Here is a 17763-nt window from a genome sequence, read left to right as displayed (position 1 = left end):
TGATGGCTGATTCTGATCTGCAGTGTTGGTGCTAGGGAGAGCATTGTGTACACTTTAGCTCCTGTCTGTAGCTTCTATAGCTGGCTGAAGCAGGTGTAATGTATCAAGGTTTGTCAGACAGTGTACAGTGATGCGGTTTGCTGGCTCCTTAACGACTTCAGTGCTGATGAACTAAGAGAAACTGGAGTTGTTAGACTTTGAGTAAAGGTATCTGCTGAAGTTTGGATTTTTAAACACTTTCAACACTGGTTTTCCCAAAACTGTATTTCTCTCTAAACTGTTTTAGCACTGTGACACTTGGACAACTGTAATGAAGAAAGAATGACCTGCATAATGTCATTTTAACACACATCAATCAATCACATTTATTTTATATCAGCAGTTGTCACTATGTGCTTATAGAGATAGCACGCCTTAAACCCCCAAAGAGCAAAAAAATGCAGATGTGGAAGCACAGTGGCTATAAAAAACTAGGTTCCTTCCCTAGAAAGGAAGGAACCTAGAGAGGAACTAGGCTCTGAGCGGTGGCTCCTCCTCTGGCTGTGCCGGTTGGAGATTATAAGAGTACATGGCCATAAAGGCTAGATCATTCTTCAAGCTGTTCAAATGGTCATAGATGACCAGCAGGGTCTAATAATATAAACAGTGGTTATAGAGGGTGCAACCGCTCAGCACCTTAGAAGTCAATGTCAGTTGGCTTTTCATACCCGAGCGTTCAGAGAGAGAGAGAGAGAGAGAGAGAGAGAGAGAGAGAGAGAGAGAGAGAGAGAGAGAGAGAGAGAGAGAGAGAAAACACACAAGCAGACACACACACTAACACACACAGTAACGTGTGGGATATAGCAATAAGAAAGTCAGTTTATTATGCAGTGCAGATCACCCCCTATTACCCTTCTCAGAGTTTTAAGAATTCCATTACACAGAGAGAAATGCCTTGATGTAGAAAAATACATTTATTTGAAACAATTTCAAAATGACAGTTTCTTAACAGTAGAAATATTGAAATAAAGATGAAACAGAACAGTACTGATGATGCATGCATTTGTGCAATGAGGAGTGTTACAATGGTCTGCCCTTAGAATCATAATACATGCGGTAAAGAGGTCAATGGAACACAGACCGTGGGGATTAGCGCACATTCAACAACTCTGATCAAAACAAAGTAGAGAGTTGTCAAATCCATCATGATTGATATACTGTAACAGGCCCACTAAGTGGTTACTAAAGTGTGATTTGCGTATGTTTTGCTGTTTTGGCTGCATAACATTTAGAAGTTTTCCCTTTTCAGGTTTGAAGAAGTGACTGCTAAATGCTAACTTTCGTTCGTATAAGCTGGTAGGATAGCTATTATACAGAAATTGGTGGTGGTAGTCAAAGTTGTTTTTAACTGTTATGCAGTTGATTGGTCACGATGACATCCATACAAGCATTATACTCCGATTTCTACCTCAACATAGTATGAAATACACATATAAACAATAGCCTAAATGTAGACAAATTCCACTGACCTCATTAATGCATCTATGTACACTAAGATTTCTTAATTTCCCTTTCCCACATTCTTGTTTCCATTTCAGATTTCATAGATAATCTTATTCAACATTTGCACCAAAAAATAATCAAACCAGCTTAATAGAATCTTATGTAAAGCAACGAACACAAGAGAAAACTATTCAAACGGACGTTGCGGAATAAAATATCTACACCAATAAATAACCACACAAACTGTAACAAATGTAACAAAACCCAACTACTTTCCCTACAAACCTGCAGCAGTACAGAAAAATATATTTCAAAACAGGTCTTGCCTCTGAAGGATGTCTGAAGAACAGCACTGTTGAATGATCGACAACCAAGGCAAAAATGCCAACGCATGTTTCCCGCTCATAGGGTTAAAGGAGCTTCGAGGCTCATGGGATGAATGGTTGTAATTCACCGTTCTAATGGCCTTACATGTCAAAGGAAAGTCTTCCGAAGAAATTCAGGAGAAATAAAAGGAATTATATATGTGGATGAACTCTGAGTGACCTTTTAGCCCAGCCAGTTCAGCTTTGTCTGCCAGTGGAGGAAGTGGAGGAGTCACCTTAGGAACTGGTGGTGGCAGAGATGACACAAAGAAAAAACCCTTTAATGTTCCCGTTATCTGTCACTACGTTAATCTTTCTTTTTAATAAGTATTTGAACAAACCCGGGGTGACATTGAGAACATTAAAAGGAGTTGTCAACAACAAACAAAATAGGGACAGTCAGATGCGTGAGGATGATGCAATTATCGTACGTACAACAAAACAATGTGTTGCTTTGTTATGTCCTGTCAGGAAGAATGCCTCTGTAGATGGAGTTTGATAAATCATAAATTAGAATGTAACACCAATCTAGTTACAATGTAACAAGGGACTACAGATACAAAAGCTCCACCTCTTTCCTTTACTACCGAACACACGTATATACACGATCATGGGAATCACTTTCCTTGTGCAACAAACAATCTCTAAACATTCCCGCCCTTCTCTCCTCTCACTCTCCTGTGTGTCATCACGTGCTGACTCCAGGCACGGCATTGTGGGATAGCTCACTCGGCATGGTGAATTCGGTGCTTAATCATCCACCCATCTTCGCTTACTGCCAGACTGGCTACACCTGCTGCCAGGGACCTGTGCGTGACTGGATCTCCTGCTACTCCTGCTAGTGACAGCTTTCAGAGGACTGCATTGCACAGCAGTGGAGTGGAGGAAACTAGGTACTAGATAGCATGTACACTATTGTGTGTTGGTTTCTAACTTCTAAATGAAGCTGATGAAATGTGTTGATAGTGGAAAAATTTTATAAGACTCATATGGATGGGATGGTGGTAAAATCATTGTCTTGTGTAGTTTTTACTCTAGACTCCTCATCAGATGAGTGGAAAGTCAACACAAAGTTGTTTTGTTCCCTTCTTGTATGGAAATAATGTTTGAGAGATAATGTTTGAGAAGATTACCTTGAAACTCTATGAGAGTTGATATGCTTTACAGAGATAGAACACTCTATGAACAGATGCCAGCAAAAGACTTGATAAACTATAGAATTGCAAAATACCCCGAAGCTACTTGTCCTTGTCACGCTGATGGGCCTTATACAATATACTCATCAGTAATAACAACTGACATGTACAACAATGTGGGATCATCTTGATGAGTCAGACACAAATTATATCCATGAATCATAAATGGTTGATTCCACTTTTCTCGTTACATTCAAAGGGCAAACAATAGAAATAATCCCATGATGTTTATGGCAAGTGTCATCTGTTACAAAGTGTTTAACTGTTGAGATGCAGGTAAAAATTACCACCAATGATGTGTTTTATTTCATTTCAAGCAGGGGTGGCGTTGTGTTAACCTGGTTTAATATTTAGAAAATGATGTCCATCTTAACAGTTAAACCCTTTGTACAAGACAGATACATCGTATAGCCATAAATTAACTAAATGAATAATATGCAAGTCTTTATATATACTGTATTTAAAAATTAATTAATAGAAAATAACTATTTACAACACTTGCTTATCTACAACACATACATCTCGTCCTTAATAATAACATGCACAAGTCAAGGACCTCATTAAAAACAAAGTTGGACTCTTTCTATAAGTAACATCTTGCTTTTTAACACACTTTTAAGAACTGATAACAGGCCATGACTAGATCTCCTGTGTTCGGCATTGTACTTTACTACAAGCGTGTGAAAAGTAAATATACATATATTATATACAGAGCGATAACAGATATCTAAAGATAATATGGTACAATTTCAATAATATTCCCTGTTAGATCGGAGACCTAGACATAATGGCCCATACAGACAAAAACTCCTAGGCCTCATGAAAACTAAAACGTTAAGAAATGTACATAACTCTCTTCATAGGTTTTGATAAAGGCTTTGAGAAAAGTCCATGAAATAAGACAATTACGGACTGAAAATTAAACCTTTCTTTATAATCCAAATTGTGTTACAGTAGGCCTATGTAGCTTATACTTGTTATTAAAACGTGTCTTATTTAGTGGATTGATTTCAAATTTGCCGCATAGATGCTATCAAACAAGACACCCATGCACTTCAGTATAAATGAGGTCCTTAGAAAACTATTAACATTGGGGTTGTGTTTGAGAAATTACAAAAGAAACCAGAAAAGAGCGAACCCTCAAAATGGCAATACTTTAAGTCTGTACACATTTGTTGCATTCCTTCCCTGGCTTTACACGCTAGTACAGTTAGGAATCTCCCTTGTGCTCTCACAGGCATTTCCAATTCGACCTGGGGTAAAGAGAAAAAAACACAACATAGGTTAGTCCACTGGTAGTAGAGGCTTTGATGTCTGTGAAACAAGTACCTACCTTGACATTGATACTGCCTGTTAATTACTGGGGTTTCATTACGATGTCTTATCAAAAGCTCTTAAGCTGTTGTTTCTTATGTGGGACATTAGTGGCTGACCCATTGGTTTGTTTGTTTCCTTGTTTTCTTCTGAAGATACAGTACTCCTCCTTTTCCCCACCAGTTAATGCCATGTAAAGAAACAATGTAGACTTTATACACTGCAGGTCAAAAGTCAACATTGTTATACATTGAGATATGACCCATATGTGTTTTAGTCCAATAAAATTAATTTGGACAAAGTATGTGTAATATTGTTGGAAGTTCATAGTCACCAAATTAGCAATTTGCTATTCAAAAACGATTTATCAGTCTATGTATGTGTCTTACGTTTAACTCTGGCGTCCATCTCCTTCTCCTTGACTTCTTTGGGCGTAGAGAACTCACTGAAGGTGGTCTTAGGCGTGCTGTCACTCTGGCTAACCGAACCAATCATCTCCTGCTCTTTCTCCTGGTTCACCTCCGCGTATATGTTCATCCAGGGAATTTTTCTGCAGATTGGTAAATGTAGACAGACAACAGCCATGTTAAAAAAGGGAATCACTATTCAATGATGGTCCGTCCCATTGGCAGCATTTCTCAAAGATGTATATTACACTTTTCGTTCAGAGTTGGTATGTTGACAAAACTATATTAATTCCCCTATTATCATGAAGGCACTAGATATCTAACTAAGAAAATCTTAATCTATAAATCATGAAATCCCCATATGACATCAATGTAGTGATATAAGACTGTAATACATTTTGCATAATCTCAGAAAAATATTTCCCCATTTATATTTATCACTAGAAATTTGTTTCATCCACTCGTACTTCAATTTCTTTCAAATTACAAGTAATTTTGTTACTTAATTGTTTTGCGTTGTCGTGTGTGACATTTCAATAAATCTGTTTCTTCTTTAGATTAATGAGGGAAATTCCATTTCCATAATTGATGCGTTTTCAGCAGACTTTTAGATAAAAATCATTTTAATAATTCAGCTACTAACAGCCAAAGCACGGCAACAGCATATTAAGCAATTTAATGATAGTTTTCTTAACATAACATCACTGATTCACACACGTGCCTCATGCATCCAAATCACTCTAAATCTGTTTACTACATCTACAGTATAAAGGACATTTGAAAAGTTACTTCAAAGGAACGTCATTAGTTCATTGTTGGTTGATGCAGGCCCTACCAATCTATGCATTATTAATGATGATAGCAGGTTATTCGAGCAGTGCTGCCATATAGTGTTTAAAGATATAATCATAAAGCACTGTACATACCTCTTGAATTTGTAGATGAGAAACACTGCTAAACCCAGGAATACTACTGATAGGAGCATCAGCATGGCTGAACTGCTGTGTCTCGGGATGGAATCCACCAAGGGTGCTGTAACAGAGGGTAGAGGAAGACGAACGTTAAACATGACAAGAACAGAGCAACACAATAAAGGCTAATCTGGGAATGCCTTGGAGATTTACTTGCATCATTGCCAATATTGATCCTATACTGTATAATATTGTATCACTAATAACAACCATGGAGTACAGTTGAGATATATATTTTGCATCAAAAGAGTCTGCTACAGTAGGGCTACATACAGTCAATGAATATGCTTTACTTGAATCAATTTGTTGATTCAAGTAAATAAATCCGGCTTTGTATTATGGGTCGATCCAAGGCAATGATAGTGCATTTTTAATATCCCAAATTTAAAAGGCTGTGATTGCGTGTAATTACTATTTCTCAATGTTTGCCTTTTCTCCAACTAAAAGACATTTGCTTTAAACAAGCATAGCAGCATTTATATTCAGAGGTAAATGCTAAATTATGGTTAAAGCAAGCCTTTTACAACGTCAACTGTCACAAATGAAGTGCAACACAGCAACACTTACTGTGGAATAAACTGGAAGTATGTGGTGCTGATTAAACTATTTAACACCTCTCTCTGTGGTATTACACACCCTTGACACACACACACACACACACACACACACACACACACACATTTTACGGTCCAGCACCCGCAGACCTGCTTGTGTATACCTAGTCCTTTAAGCCACAGACTGCCAGCTCAAGGCTACGTGTTCTCACTGGGATTATGTGGCTATTAGAACCTTCAAAATATGTACTATTAGACCTGTCAAACCTGGCAATCCTATCTCCAACCCCGACCTCCACCCTTACAGAAAAAAAAACATGTGAAGAGTTCCAAAAAGTTACATTTTATGTGATTTTCCACATGTGAAATCATGTGGTTTTTCCTTAAGGGCACTTCCAACTTTATTCCTCAACTCTTCCATGTGGACCCAGCTGCTGTAGTAAGTGTGGTGTTGTATGAGTATATACTGTAGTAGAAGGCTGGACTACTGCTCTGCATTCATTCAATACTCTCATCTGAGAATCTTTTCCATTGTGAAAGAGGATTTGTGTTGTTTTGGGGTGGAAGCTGGCAAAGCATTTTAATTGCAGCCAAGAGTAGTTATTTGTTTGTCTCATTTTGAGCCAATACTCAAACTGGTGTAATGTTGTTGGTTATTTTTAGGCGATTCCGATTTTTACATGCATTGTGAACCAAACATGTATTTTTTTGTCCTTTTCTCAAGGACTAAACAATCAACATAATTATACTCAGTGCAACACTCATTTTGTGGTTGGATGGCTGTAAAAGACAGTGAACAGATGTTGGGCGTCTTGATGGCAGATATAAAATATCAATTGTCTCAAGGGGTTCCACTTAAAATAAAATCCATTCTCCCTTTCCTCCCCTCCAATCTTCATACACCCAAGATGGTGACAAACATATAACGCATAAATACAGAACAAAAAATGTGTTTGGTTTATGCTATACAAATATAAAGACGTTAGCTCCAGTAAATGACATTGCATTTATGACATCACAAAAAGAAACAAACACTGCTGAAAAACAGGAGAATATGTAGAGAAAATAATGATTTCTCATGCAAGTACATACAGTTAATATATGTAATTATCTTGATACTAACTTCTTTCCTTACCCAAAGTTAGCTGTGTGATGTAAACAATTACTCTTGCTCCTGGCTTTAGCTCAAACTCCACCAGATTCTGGTTCAGAGCGCTGGCAAGTATCTCAGAGATCTGTTGGAGGAGATGAAAGAAGCATAATTTAGTCAAACAATTCTCACACTTTTCAGCTCTTTCAATTCACACACAATGCATAATTAAATAATATTTGCTGTTTCGTCATGACACCCACCACATTGGTTCAGTTGTATCAATTGTCAGACTAAGCATATAAAATTAATGTCTGCATGTGTGTGTCATTTCAGCCATGACAATGCATTTATCCTATTGTGTGAATTGGCGTGAAGGATTGGAAACAATTTGTCATACATGCCATGACAGAATTACAATGACACTCAAAATGTCATTGTCCAATCTAACTATCCCATACCTGCTCTAGCTCCTCCTCGCACTTTTTCCTGCCCTCTGATTGGTTCTTGTGTGGTAACAGGAAGAGCTCAGCGGCCGTTGGCACACCTGGAAACACTGCAACCAATAGCTGATCCTCTTGAAAGTCTGACACCTGTTGACAATGGACAATACTGTTACAATAAGTTCATACTTGTATGGCATTCATTGTCTACTGTCAAATACACTGCCCTTAGATTATATACATATTTAACAAGTTTGAAATCAAAGGAGAGGGAGGTGACAATGAAAAAGATTTGGGCTTGCCCAAGATGTGTTAATAACCAATACAACCTCCATGTAAACAATGCTACAATATGTCACCAAACCAATAGATGACAAGTCAGCATAAATACTACTTTCTTTTTTTGTAACACTTTATTTGACACCTCGCATCATAACACGTTATGACGCGGTTTTAACCATATGTCGTAACAGTTGACATAACCTGTCATAACATTGTCATAGCACTGTTATGACACATATATTTAGATGTGTTGTGACATACAGTGCTAGTCAAAAGTTTGGACACACCTACTCATTCAAGGGTTTTTCATTGTAGAACAATAGTGAATACATCAAAACTATGAAATAACACATATGGAATCATGTAGTAACCAAAAACATGTTAAACAAATCTAAATATATTTTAGATTTTAGATTCTTCAAAGTAGCCACCCTTTGCATTGATGACAGCTTTGCACACTTTTGGCATTCTCTCAACCAGCGTCATGAGGTAGTCACATGGAATGCATTTCAATTAACAGGTGTGCCTTGTTAAAAGTTAATTTGTGGAATTTCTTTCCTTCCCAATGCGTTCGAGCCAATCCATTGTGTTGTGCCAAGGGAGGGGAGGTGTACAGAAAATAGCCCTGTCATCAAGGCAAAGGGTGGCTACTTTGAAAAATCTCAAATCTCAACTATATTTTGATTTGTTTAACACTTTTTTGGTTACTACAGGATTACATATGTGCTATTTCATAGTTTTGATGTCTTTACTATTATTCTACATTGTAGAAAATAGTAAAAATAAAGAAAAACTGTGTCCAAATTTTTGACTGGTATTGTATATTACAATATTTTATGACTGGTTATGAAATCTATGTAAGAGTGTTAAAGCGCACAAAAACTACCACACAAGGCAGACCAATTCATTCTACTTGTAAATAGTGTGTTATATAACTTTTCTTAAATTGTCCATTTTATTACCATTGTAATTGTGCACACATTGAATTCAAATATGTGCCTAGCCCAATGCTTTGTCACTGATGACTGGGATGAATACAGGAGAAGGAGAAAACACCCTCTTTGGAACTTATGACTGGCGGTTATGTATGTAATAGGCCTATCTGGCTTATATTATTACCCTTACAACAAAAATGTTCCAGATTTTGGAATCAAAGTTTGTTTGTTGACAACATTATATACATGTACATGTAGCGCTACCACTAGGGTGGAGACATTCAAACTGTTAACTGCAGTGCGAGCCTCATACGTTGGAAGAAGAGAAGCAGGAAGGGAAGCCCAGTGGAAAAATGGAGAAAGGAAAAAAATAAATTTACAATTTAGAGTTAAATCCTTTGATGTTGTTGTTGTAATGAATTCTTTACGATCATGTATTTGTTTCCCTCATATTTTGAATACCTTATGGAAAATACACATTACACATCTTGTGTTACTCTACTTGGACTAAGAAAATAAACTTTATGACACTGTCAAGAAGCATTATGACCATCCTTTGTCACTTTACTTGGACTAAGAAAATGCACTTTATGACACTCAAGAAGCATTATGACCATCATAATCATATAAGCCAGATAGGCCTATCACATACATGCCCTTATGTCAGTCATCAGTCACAAAGAGGGTGTCTTGGCCTACTTCTGAAATCTGCTCCTGCATTCATCCCAGTCAAGAGCAACAGTGCATTGGGGTAGGTACATGTCTGACATCATCGTGTGGGCAATTTAATTTGGTCAATTTTAGAAAATGTAATATAACATAAACATATTGTTTACAAGTAGGCTACGGGGTAAGGGAATGATTTGCTTTGTATGGTAGGTTTTGTGGGTTTTGACACTCTTATGTAGATGTCATAACCAGCCTTAAAATAATGCAATATGTCACAACAGTTTATGACAAGTTGTTTTAGCTTTTATGTCAAACTATGAGATGACTATGACTGTGACATAACATGATCCTAGGTGTCAAATAAAGTGTTGAACTTTTTTCAATCCAAACTCAACCTCCATGTTTTTGCAAAAGTGTATTTCTTTCTTGATGGGAAGAGTATGTCTTGCAAAACAACTGTTTTTCCATGACTTCCACATAGCTACTACTAAATGTTTTTCTTTATAATGTCCTTTATCCAATTTAGATTACCATCAAGGCACATGGCTCCAACCAGAAATCAGTGTCCATTTAAAAAGCCACTAATGTTTTTATGAGTTCTCTATTTGGCTACTTGCGGACAATGGAGTGGTGTAGTCGACGAGTCACATACACATGAAGAACATCAATTATCAAGCCTTAAAATCACTATTTGAGTAGAAAAGTAGTGGACAAATATAGAGCAAAGGAATGACTTGCAATGAGGGGAAAGAGGTATGGAATGGGAGAGGGAATGGGAGATGGAAGGGGATAGGATGCACCTGTAAAAATCAATACACTCAGCCCATATTTGTTATTTTTGCGATCACTCATTACTCTAAAAAGCCTTCTGGCTCTGTGTGCTTGGGTAGTGCTGGCATTTTGTGCCCCCAAAACTCATTGGCTGGAGTGAAAAATCTGATCTGGGTTTCGGGAGGAGAGTAGGTGAGTCAGAATGAGTGAGATGAGTGAGTGTTTTGGAGGGAACTTTGTCCATGCCCAAATTTGGCTGAAAAACCACCTTTTCAAGACTATCTTGTCGCTTTAATATTTTAACAGCAAACACTTGAGTGGCTTCCTCACAATCTTATAGTATGCAAAGCTAAATAAATAAGATGAAACAGTGGTTGATTACTAATTACTATTGTAAACACACCAAGACGTGGATTCTGTTTTTCATTCGTCATGAACTTGACAATACTGGGTTATTCTATTTTCATAACTCCTTCCATAGTGCATTATTTTCAACAATGCTGTTATAAATATGTTATGATGATTCACCTATATCTATGATTTTATTCTGTGAAGGCAAATATACACAGTCGTTACCCACGGGGGGGGGCAAGAAAGGGATGCCCAGAAGAAGTGCCCTCTCATAGGGAAAAAAAGAGGACATGTTAAACTCTTTCAGCACACTGATAGGAGCTGGTGGTGAAACCAGGGGGGGCTTCCGCAAAACATACAAAATGATATGAATTTGCCGACAGTCACTGTCTGGAACCTGAGAGTGAGCCTTCGGCATCTTCCATGTTCCGCAGGGGGAGGAAAGAAGAAGCCAGAGAAAGCGGAGATGGAATGATTTTGGAAAATAACTTGAAATAGCCTCTATTACTGAACTCCCCATTCAAACCTCTATAAGGCATTGGGTTGGAATCAGCCGAGGAGCAACAGTGCAGCCCTGCCTGACTCTCACTATTGTCAACCATAGAGCTGTACTGTAGTACGGCAACACTGCAGTTTAATGGACCCTGACCTTAATTGCAATTTTGCTGAACCTTCTCCTTTTCCTCGTCTTGGCTTTATTGTGTGGAGTTGTTTACCTTGACACAACAGAATATGTTTCATTTTGAAGGTGAACTGAACGTGAACCGCAGAAAATTTTAAAATAAATGAAGGTAAAAATTCTAATAACACTTTGTATGACGATTGTTGCACAATATCTAGGCTATGAACCCTATATCCACTCTAGCAGTACATGGATGAATAGGCCTTAAAGGTTGTATAACAAAACCTGTATGAAAAGTGGTGCTGTAAAACTCTATTGAGGCTAGCAATTAATAGCCCAAGCTAGATATATAACTTTAACTGAGTGTGTCCCTCTGTTTAACACAATTCAATTGGCTGATGCTATACTATACTGCAATGAACATAGTATGTGGTTCCCAGAATGCCAGGTGATAAGGTGCACTTTATCCCTCACAAAGCCTCACCCTGTCCTCCATCACAGTAGCTCCCTCCACTGGCTCTCAGACTAGCTCGCCTGAGGCGCCTCTCATGTCAAATCAACTGTGGAGTAGGTGAAAACACAGGTTTCACACTAAAGGCCTAAACCAACACACAAAGTGGAAGAATAACACACTTAAATATGACATATCAGTGCTAGCCCTCCTCCACAGATACTAAGCACATCCAATGTCACGGTAATGCCTAGATCTCCTTCATTCCAGGCTAATTCCTAAAGAACGCATTTCATTGCTCCAACTTCTGTTAGTGCTTATCAAGCTGCCTCGAGGGGAGAAGAAGAAGCCGAGCCTCTCGCACCTGTGTGATAACGAATCATAGGACAGCCCGAGGGTGAATGCCAAAGCGTCTGAGAGGATAGGAAGAGACAAGAGAGAGGGAGAAAAAGAGAGATGGAATGAATTCACACTTACTTGGAGCAGAGCCTTCTTAATGACTCTCCCCACATCCTGTCTCCACTCGGGGACATCAGGGTTGTACTCGTCCAGATTAGGGGAGAAAGATAAAAGCAGAGATTTGAAGAACTCTGTCAGAAAGAGAGAGAGAGACCCAGGGGAGAAACAGAAACATACTGATAATTCAGCCCCTGATCTAGGTGCATTATTCTCAAGGTATCCCCCTCATTCCCCACTGTCCTTAGTTCTGGCTGTGTCCCTCTAACTGTCTTCTGACGGGTGGGAAAGCTGACAGAGATGTTGGTGTGTGGCCATACAGTATGCATGTGCTCATGGTTTGACAAGTGGAGTTGATTGCTTGCACAAGTGATTTCTTAGATAATTGGGGAAATGTCCCCTTTCGCATATCCTGACATATTCAAATGTAAAGTACCCTCAAACGTTGCATACCAAGTGAGATGCCTGCTAGATGTGCTAATTAGCATTACATCAAGCAGAATAATTTGATTAGAGAGAGAGAGAGAGAGAGAGAGAGAGAGAGAGAGAGAGAGAGAGAACTGATCTTTACCTTGGACTGCTATCGTCTTGGTGTCTTGTAGTATGGCATTGGCTGAAGACACTTGGACCGTAACAGTGTTCATTCCCTCGCTAGTGAAGGTGTACGAGATGCTCCCATCTAAGCTGATCACCGGCTGGAGGAAGAAGGAACATGGACAAAATGGATGATCACACTTTGATCAGGTCATAATCACTTTACCTAAAACCCCAGAACATGAAACAAACCCATTTCAGATGATAACAACTTCTCCTTCAACTTCTCACTAAGAGTAGTCATAACTTCTGACTTGAGTAGTGAGAGTTGTCCAAATTCTGACTTGAGTAAAACCCGAAAAAACATCTTCCCCATAAGACCTAGGACCAATGCAGCTAAGGTCATAACTCATGACAAAATAATAAGATGTCTGAACAAAATACAAAATCAGAGACTGCTCCGCCTCTATTGTAGTCGTCTTCAGTAATAGAGGAGATCAATGAAGAGGTCAATGTATGTAATACCATAGACATCATGTATACCCCATATATACATCAGTGAAGGCTACTGAAGGGAGGACAGCTCATAGTAATGGCTGAAGTGGAATGGAACTGGAATGGAAACCATGTCTTTGATGTGTTCGATGCTGTCCCACTGATTCCGTTCCAGCCATTACAATAAGCCTGTTCTCTGATTTAGTTACAATGACTCCAGCCACCACTGCAGTACATGTACTGTACACTATATGAGATTATAAGGTAAGACCCCTTTTGAATAGTATCAGTTTACCTCTACTAATGTTGTACAGCTGCTAACCCACATATACTGAATACTATACACAACACTGGAGTCCCACAGGGCTCAGGTCATAGGCTCTCTTCTCTGTACACCAAGTGTTTTAAGTCTAGTTTACCTCAGTGCTGTTCCCCAGCCACCAGAAGTAGTTGAGGGTCCTGGAGTGGATGGGCCACACCACTGCTGTTAGGTTTACTTCTTTGTTCTTGATAGCCACAAATGGAGCCAGCAACTGGACATGTTCCACAGGACCTGATACAAACACAGAGGATGATTCATATTCAGTATTGGATAATACAGAGTCAATATTGGATAATACAGACTCAGCAGTGGATGATTCAGACTCAGCAGTGGATGATTCAGACTCAGTATTCGATGATTCAGACTCAGTATTTGATGATTCAGACTCAGTATTCGATGATTCAGACTCCATATATAATTGTAATTACATGGACATTGCTTGAGACTGCCTACTTCACAATATGAAAATCACTCGCACACCAAAATATTATTTTTAGGTAATTTTTTGTTTAAAAATGAAAAGCACTGGCACATCCGAAGATTACTTTTACAGTTGTGTGGGAAAAAATAAATAGCAACCTTCTGAAATGAAGAATTAGAGAAAAGAAGATCTCCCACACTGCGCTTGCCAGTATCACTTATCAATTTCACTGGTGTAATATGTGGGATCTTCTTTTCAATAAGAATAGTTGTGACGCCTCTCCTTGCTTGGAAAATGGCTGTGTGGTTTTTCTTGTCTAGGTGCTGTCCTAACATAATCTAATGTTATGCTTTCGCCATAAAGCCTTTTTGAAATCGGACACTGTGGTTGGATTAACGAGAAGTGTATCTTTAAAATGGTGTATAATACTTGTATGTGTGAGAAATTTGAATTTTGAGATTTTTGTTGTTTTGAATTTGGCGCTCTGCTATTTCACTGGCTGTTGGCGAGTGGGACGCTACCGTCCCACATACCCCAGAGAGGTTTTAACTGAGACTAATCTTCATCCTAGCTTTCAAACGCATGCAGTGAATTCATGTATGTGTGTGTGTTAGTGTCTATGCATGTTTGTGTGTGTTTGTATGTGTATGATCTGTTTGACAGAGAGATAAAGTGTGCGTATCTGTGTGTCTCCCCCTTTTATGTTTGTGTCTATGCGGATGTGCATGTGTGTGTGTGTTGTGTGTGTGATGTGAGTCATTTGGTCAGGCTCCCTAAACTGTGTCTGGTGTTAAAAATATTCCATTTTGAAATATGTGGTGGCATCGTGATTGGCACATTGCTAAAAGCATCATCTGCACTCTCTCTCCCCTGTAAATTCCCTCAAAATGTGCCAAACAGCCTCCCGAGTGGCGCAGCGGTCTAAGGCACTGCATCGCAGTGCTTGATGCGTCACTATCCCAGGCTTTATCACAGCCGGCCGGGTCTGGGAGACCCATGAGGCGCCGCACAATTGGCACAGTGTTGTTCGGGTTAGGGGAATGTTTGGCCGACCGTGATATCCTTGTCCCGTTGCGCTCAAGCGACTCCTTGTGGTGGACCGGGCACCTGCAATCTGACTGCAATCGCCAGGTGGACTTTGTTTCCTCCGACACATTGGTGCGGTTAGCTTCCGGGTTAAGCGAACAGTGTGTCAAGAAGCAGTGCGGCTTGGCAGGGTCATTTTTCGAAGAACGCATGGCTCACCACCTTCGCCTCTCCCGAGTCCGAACGTAAGTTGCAGCGATGAGATAGGACTGTAACTACCAATTGGACATCACGAAATTGGGGAGAAAAAAGGGTAAAAGAAAAAAATAAAGTATAATAATTTGTACCAAACCATGGAGAAAAAAACACCAGCAGAATCAATGACATCAATAATATCAAAGTACACTGATTGAAGGTGTCGTGGCGACCAGAGATAACATTTAAATGGCACCTTCACTAATTGACGAAAGCCTCTCTTTTCAAGTCAAGAGACAAGGGGGCAATTCAAACACTGCACCTCAAAGAGCTGGATAATTCTTGAAGCGTTTTAGACATAAACATGTTATATTTGTCACTATTATTTACTTGACATTTGGCTGGCTTGTTCATTACAAGATGAAAAGAGAGAGAGCATCAATGTGCTGTTCTATGTGCAGAGCATTCTGGTACTTTGCCTTTAACTGGCTCCATTGTACACTGCTGTATATTTAGTAAGGTGGTTATTTACAGAGAAATACGAGGCAGAGGTATTCAATTATGATCATCGAGAACCACAGCACTGTTGTTTTCCATTCTTTCCCTCCAATCGGGAACTGATTCAGACCTGTGTCACCAGGTGAGCGGCCACTCTGGCCAATCAATGGCCGACGTCACAGTAACTGACCAATTATCTGCCAGGTACAGTACAAACTAAAACCAGAAGTACTTAAATCCTCGATGGCGGGAATTGAATATTCCTGACAAAATAGATGAATGTATAGAGGTGACGTACACGTAACATGGAGGTACAACGTGGTAGTATCAAATCCCAGGGTGTTTTCCGCCAAGGCCGAGACACGGAATATCCCAGCCGTCTTGTAAACATGTCTGATACCCTCTTCGATCCAGCTCAGGTTGGAGTAGGAGACTGCCGTGCCATCTCCGAAATCCAGTTGGATGTTGGTTCTCATTGAGTCACCCTTGAAAACAAGTAAAGTCTCAAGTAAGGACTACAGATGAAGAAAGAAAGACAGAAAAGACAGAAATTAAAAAAATAAAAATAAATTAACATGAAGTTCATCGTTATAAAAAAAAATATAACAATTCCATTGTATTTGAGAGCCCAGCTAGATGCTTGTACTTTTGTTTATTCTATACTTAAATACATATCATTGTTTTGTGGTGGCAGGTAGCCTAGTGGTTAGTGTTGGGCCAAAAGGTTGCTGGATCGAATCCCGAGCTGACAAAGTTAAAATGTGTCATTCTGCCCCTGAACAAGGCAGTTAAACCACTGTTCCCTGGTAGGCCGTCATTGTAAATAAGAATTTGTTCTTAACTGACTTGCCTAGTTAAATAAAGGGGGAAAAAAATGGGGTTCAATACAATGCCTCACACCCACAGTACCATTCAGTAATCAGTAGTAAGCATGCATGGGCACAAGCAGGGCATCATTGTCTGTTTCTGTCAGAAGTCCAACAGATGGTGTTGTGAAACCTCTACATCAGTGTGCATCCTGAGTCTGACATGAGTCCCTGTGGTGAGTGTGTGTGTGTGTGTGTGATGGAGAGAGAGAACCACAGGGAGGTTGAAGCAGTGTAGTAATCAAGAGACAGTAGGGTGGCAGGTACACACTACAGACTGCTGGGCTACATTCGCAGTCAGCACTAGCCCAACATTGTGGTTGCATCATATTCTGCCCCACCTTGAGAGCAGTGTGTTTGCCTGTTACCGCTAATGCCTCTCTCTCTCTCTCTCTCTCATTATTCACTATCTGTTTTGCTTCTTTTCAAGCACAGCAGAGTAGGAAAGCACGGAAAGGCTTCTGGGGGTATATTTCACGCCATTGTACACTGAAAATGATAAACTATGGATAAGCCAAATAAAGAAAGGCAGAATAGAATGGCAGAAAAGGGATAACAGTGGCAGCTATTGTGTGGAACTGTAGTGGCGTCAATGTCATTCAGGCTTTTGTTGGTGACCTCTGTTTTCATTCTCTGGGCACTTCTAGTTCTCTATCGAGGTGTCCTGGGATCGCTAGCTAATCTGCATGAGACTGATGCTGGACTACTGGCTAAATGTCAAGCTTTGTCTCCATGGCTCCACGTGTGACTCACAGGGCCACCAAATCCAAAATGCATAATAGGGTAAGCATCATGGTCTTGACAGCAGTGCTCGTTGACAATAAGGGGTTGTGTTAGTTCAGATCCAGACACAGTAGGACTGTGTAAAGGACTCTTGTTCAGGTGAATGTCAACACACAAAGGATGGTATAAACGGTGTGTTGTCAGTGCTGTCATGCTGATGGTGTGTCATCCCTGGGTTCAAATAGTTTTCGCTTTCTTCAAAAATCTTTGAGCGTTTGATTGAGCCTGCCTGGAGAGCTAGATGGACGGGTTTGCACCTTTGGG

The 17763-nt window shown here is 39.5% G+C and overlaps 1 protein-coding gene across 1 annotated transcript in view; it reads right to left on the bottom strand.

The window, feature by feature from the left end:
- Positions 1-933: 933 nt before the first annotated feature.
- Positions 934-17763, bottom strand: part of LOC106564691 (VPS10 domain-containing receptor SorCS3) — a 248845-nt gene continuing 232015 nt past the window's right edge. The window contains exons 19-27 of the mRNA XM_014130944.1: positions 16149-16335; positions 13808-13941; positions 12931-13054; positions 12381-12493; positions 7841-7972; positions 7425-7524; positions 5691-5796; positions 4747-4907; positions 934-4296 (exon numbers count right to left, since the gene is read on the bottom strand). Of these exons, the coding sequence (XP_013986419.1) occupies positions 4238-4296; positions 4747-4907; positions 5691-5796; positions 7425-7524; positions 7841-7972; positions 12381-12493; positions 12931-13054; positions 13808-13941; positions 16149-16335 (1116 nt within the window). The 3' untranslated portion in view covers positions 934-4237. The remainder of the gene's footprint in view (positions 4297-4746; positions 4908-5690; positions 5797-7424; positions 7525-7840; positions 7973-12380; positions 12494-12930; positions 13055-13807; positions 13942-16148; positions 16336-17763) is intronic.

Source organism: Salmo salar, chromosome ssa12 (assembly GCF_905237065.1).
Source record: "Salmo salar chromosome ssa12, Ssal_v3.1, whole genome shotgun sequence".
NCBI lineage: Eukaryota > Metazoa > Chordata > Actinopteri > Salmoniformes > Salmonidae > Salmo > Salmo salar.
Note: the sequence above shows the minus strand (reverse complement) of the source record. Positions and strands in the feature narration are given on the sequence as shown.